The sequence below is a fragment of the Limulus polyphemus genome, unplaced genomic scaffold, assembly GCF_000517525.1.
Source record: "Limulus polyphemus unplaced genomic scaffold, Limulus_polyphemus-2.1.2 Scaffold4, whole genome shotgun sequence".
NCBI classification, from domain to species: Eukaryota; Metazoa; Arthropoda; class Merostomata; order Xiphosura; family Limulidae; genus Limulus; species Limulus polyphemus.
In genome coordinates, this window is record NW_013665614.1 from 1,997,674 (window position 1) to 2,002,682 (window position 5,009).

The window sequence follows — 5,009 nt, forward strand, 5'->3', positions numbered from 1 at the left end:
TACTCTTTTACCAACGAATAGTGAGATTGACCGCCACATTATAACGCCCCCATGGCTGGCGAAAGGGCGAGCATGTTTGGTGTGAAGAGGATTCGAACCCGCGACCCTCAGATTGCGAGTGGAGAACCTTAACCACCTGGCCATGCCGGGCCCTCTATTTTCTCAAAACTATTAATAAAAAAAAAAACGAATCAAGTATAGGATTACTAACTTTTAGGACACTTGCTGTTCGATACTTAATATAATATTTTCTAGAGAAGAGATTTGGTGAACCAGGTTCACACTCAGCTCTATCTATTGTTCAGGGACTATAGGTAGAAGACCTGAATTCTGATATCATTTTTCGAGTACACTTCATTAAGCTTCCAGTTGATAACCTTACATTCATGAATGTTTGTGGATAAAAATCATTAACCATTCCCTTTAGACATAAATTTCTGTTATTTTAAGAAAAGACTATTATTCAATTTCTTTAGATATTCAAATGTTGCAAAAAGAGAAAAATCTAATATATTCTATATGAATGCAAATTTTTAAGTTTTAAATAACAAACTATACAGTAATAACAATAAATATTATTTTGGACAAAGTTATTACACATTTTAGCTGGTAGCATTTTGCTAGCGAATAGCTTGTTATACATGCGTGTACTCAGTAAACCGGAATGAAAACTAAAAAAATAAAAAAATATTAATATTAATAACTCATAGAAGTTGCCATGTGCGGGGAGGTGTATAACGTACCTATTTCACCATGGAGTTTCTTTAAATCGTTCTGTTCATTAATTGGCCACTTTCCATTACCGAACCGCGAGAATCAGTGCCATCACTTAATTATCAAGTGACTGTAATAATGCAGGCAGACGTCACGAATCAATCACTCTTCAGTGTAACACACAACGAGCAATACTGATAAGCATCAACTTAACACTTCAAATGGTGGCTAGAGAGCTTATATTTTTTACAACATAGATGTCAGCATCCAAATATGTATATACTAGTATAAATCGCTGTGTACAATGTATGAGTAAAAATATATATAAAAAGATTTTTGTAAACTTCAATGTATTATCTGTTTTTCATAGCTATTCCAAGTTATAAGGAACGAAGAGAATCTAAGAAATTATTACATTGTCTTGCAGACAGTGTAAAACATATAGTTACTATTATTTTATTGATGATGTTTCGAACCTATTATTGTGGTATTGTAGTTGATAGAAAATAATTTGATACTACTGTCGTTGTTTTACAGTTGATGAACAACTTTTAGATATTATTACAATATTTTCCTATCGTCGAATAACGTTTCGATAATGTCGTCGATTTAATGAAGTTTATCGGTGATATTTCTATATTTTAACATTGTCTTGCAAGTGATGGATGATAAATTGATACTATCGTCGTTGTTTGCAGTTGATGCATGATATGTCAATACTATTGTCTCTGTACTGCACGGGGTGGATGATAATTCGATACAATTTCGTTATGTTGGAGTTGAGAAATAATATTTCGATACCACTGTCGTTGTCTTTCAGTTAATGGATGATTTTTCGATGTTAATATCATTATGTTGCAGTTCACAGATGGTATTCCGATACCATTATCTTGAACCTGACTGATGGTATTTAGATAGTGACACAACATCGCATTTCGTAGATATATGTGTCGGTATAGGTAAACGTAAACGTAAACTATAACTTTCTTTCATTTTCTGTATATCGGATTTTAAGTTTTTAATTTTTAATTTATTAACGACCTAAAACACAGAATTTTTTAACTATAAATATATGTTTTAAAGTGATGTTTATATAGACGTCCAAATTTTCTTTGGCTTGCACATATTTATTCTTTCAGGAATAGCAATGAATAACAAAGGAACAAATCACTGAACACATTGGGCAACGACGAGATGTTTCTGGAATTGATGTGTAATTTACATTAGAGCTTAATAGCGTTTACTGACTAGTTACTTTAAATATGTTCATGCCATTAATCGCTTTAAGAACAGAAATTGATGAAAAATAAACAACACGAAGTCTACATAATTCCTTATAGTTTCTGGTCTTATATCAAACTGAGGATCTGAGCTGCTTTCTTGTCCCTGAAGATGGAATTATTCTGTGCACTAAGCCTTAACTGCAAAACTTAATTAAAACACAGTACAAATGAAAAATATTTTTAACTTTCCTTTGAATTATTACGTATATATCTTGTATGACATTTTCTATGTAAGTGCCTTGCAATACAACTTAGAATCACCAAATTAAAAGGATGTGTCTTGTACTTTTTAGTTACAGATCGCTGAAAGAGATGATATTGGTATATGGACACGAGTTTTACAAATTAGGTTAGGTAATTTCTGAAGCATAAACTTTTAAATACTTTGATACTAAGTGTTTTGTAAAGCCATGCCTCTGAGAATAACTTCTTGAGATTATAATCTAAAATAGTTAGTTTGAAGAGTTGTTAAAACTTTTCGTACAGACAACTTAAGAGTAATTTTCCAAATGAATCCTTAGAAAATGTTTTAAAGTCGTAATTAATTTGTTGTAAGTTTTTTTTCTTCTATGGAACAAGGAGTTGAGATGTCCATGACCGCAAAATATTATAATATTTGACGTTTACCAAATATTATATCCAAACGAAATTCGTTTATAAGAGTTTTATTTTCAATATATGTGTTTTATACACTCACTATATCTTTCATGTGAACTAAATCTCCAAATGTTGGCTAAGAACTCACAGAGAGAGAAAGTTTGGTTAACTATTAATTGCCCCTCTGTGGCTCAGCGGTACGCTTGAACATTTATAATGCTATAATTCGATGTTCGATCCTCTCGGCGGACACAGCACAGATATCTCGTTGTGCAGCTTTGCGCTAAAACAAAAGCAAACAAATTTACTATTGATCTTAAATTTTGTTTTAAGAAACCAGGCCCGAATCATCTTTAAGCAAGGCATGTAACTCTTATTTCAACTCTACTGGATAACTTTAGCAGTGAACTAGAAAAATAAAATAGTTTGTTACTTTTCACAGATGTCCAAGGAAACCAAGGATGTGGATATGTTGTTAAGTAAACGCACGAAAACATAGCAGGAAGAGAAATGGATGTAAACCGTTATTTTAGTAATCATTGAACAATATAAACAAAAATATAAAGTGAAAGACAAGTCAGTAGATCTTGGAATAAAAAAATATGAAGAAAGTAGAAATAGAGAAACTAACACCACAACAACTATCGGTAACCTAACTGTTGTCATACGGGAAAATTCTCGTGATAACAGAAATAGAGGCGGTTAATCCTAAGTATAAAAGTAAATAGTTACATGTGTATAAAAATACGCAAGTTTGCCTAGGTTCAATATATAGATATACATTACAATATACCCTTTCTTAGGCTTCATATCAGCTATAAATGTTTCTAATCTGCTGTGACTATCATAAGCACTGGAGCATGTTGTTTCGCAGATAAACTGGAACGATTTTGTACCAACACACTCGCAGAGAGCGCGTTGGTCAGTGATCTTCAAGTTTACGTGAGTTGAATTAAATACCTGGAACAAAGGTGTGAAAGTATTTTACCGCAGCAATGTCATTTAAGATGTCTCTTCTTAGCTTATATATTTATACGTACTTATTCATATCACTAGGTGTAAACTACGTATCACACCCGAACAACTAATACAGGGGAATTTCAAATTATATAGGACCATATTTAACGTGTAATATTTTATATATATATATATAGTTTCGAATATACGAAATACATTCATGAATTAATATCGCCACGTGTTTAGCTATTATAAGCAAATATAAACTGAAGACCTTCTCTTTTTGGTTTGGATAGCAAAATGAAAACAATTTTAATTAAAATGTACCACTTTTCTATTCGAAACCATTTTGATAAATTCGTAGTTTTCTACAAACCTAAAATGAAGACTTAATGTTAAGTAGCACATTTCTGCACACATTAAATGTTTACCTTAAAGTAAAGACAATATGCAAAACTTTGGTAAGCAATCAACTTAAATCAAGTAGACTTTGTTAGCTGATTTCATTTGGCAAAGCAACTGAAATGATTAAATACATTTGGCTACTCAGGTGTCTATAAGTCACAAGTTCGTGAAATAACTTTGGCTTATTATTAGAAGGACTTTTAACTATTGTTGGTCATTTTAATAAAACATATTTTAAGACTGTAGGTGATAAGGACTTTTAATTATCGTTGGCCATTTTAATAAAACATATTTTAAGTTTGTAAGTGATAAACTAAGGTTATTTTTAATTAGAGATATTAACCTACTTGAAGAAGTCGTTTCGACAGTAGAGTTTTCCGTCTCGAGAGAAACACTTCTCTGTCAGGTTACATTTACACTCACAGCACTGGACGCAGTTAGCGTGCCAGGAACGGTCTAGGACGTTCAGTAAGAACCGGTCCAAGATAGGGCGATCGCACCCAGCGCACTGGACCATCTTCATGGTGTCTGTTGAGAAATTATTTGCTTGATATTTTTGTCCGGTTTTAGAAAAAGGTTGACAAATCAACCAATGTTGTTGTTTTTTCTTTGAAAAAGGCTGATAAAACTTTTTATATGTTCGATTAACGATCTTTAGTGCGTCCTACTCTGAGCAAGACTTTTCTGGCTTCTGTAGGCGAGCTTTCCTCGAGTCTCTTTTCTGCTTTCAACACACTTGACCGACAAATGTTCTGGGTCCGATGTCCCAGGAATCGGTATTGTTGGTGTTGCCCAACTTCCTATATTGTTTTCAACGAAGGGAAGAAGACTAGGTATTTAGTTCATTGAAATATTGTCTACTGAGGAAAGTTAGGTACATGAGTTACGTACAGGTTGAACCTTTCAAAGCCTCGATGCAACGATGTTATTCGGTTATGCTCTTGATGTGTATGACAATCATTCTTGTCCCTCCACCGTTAAAGGCTCACGTGATTCAGAACCGACCACTAGATGGGGTAAGTTGCTGCACACTTGGGAGTGTTAGTTGAGATA

The 5,009-nt window shown here is 33.1% G+C and overlaps 1 protein-coding gene across 1 annotated transcript in view; it reads right to left on the reverse strand.

Moving 5' to 3' along the window:
• The window catches only part of LOC106471184 (LIM/homeobox protein Lhx1-like), a 121,465-nt gene extending 116,828 nt beyond the window's left edge, over nucleotides 1–4,637 (reverse strand). The window contains exon 1 of the mRNA XM_022402205.1: nucleotides 4,304–4,637. Within this exon, the coding sequence (XP_022257913.1) occupies nucleotides 4,304–4,479 (176 nt within the window). The 5' untranslated portion in view covers nucleotides 4,480–4,637. The remainder of the gene's footprint in view (nucleotides 1–4,303) is intronic.
• Nucleotides 4,638–5,009: the final 372 nt, after the last annotated feature.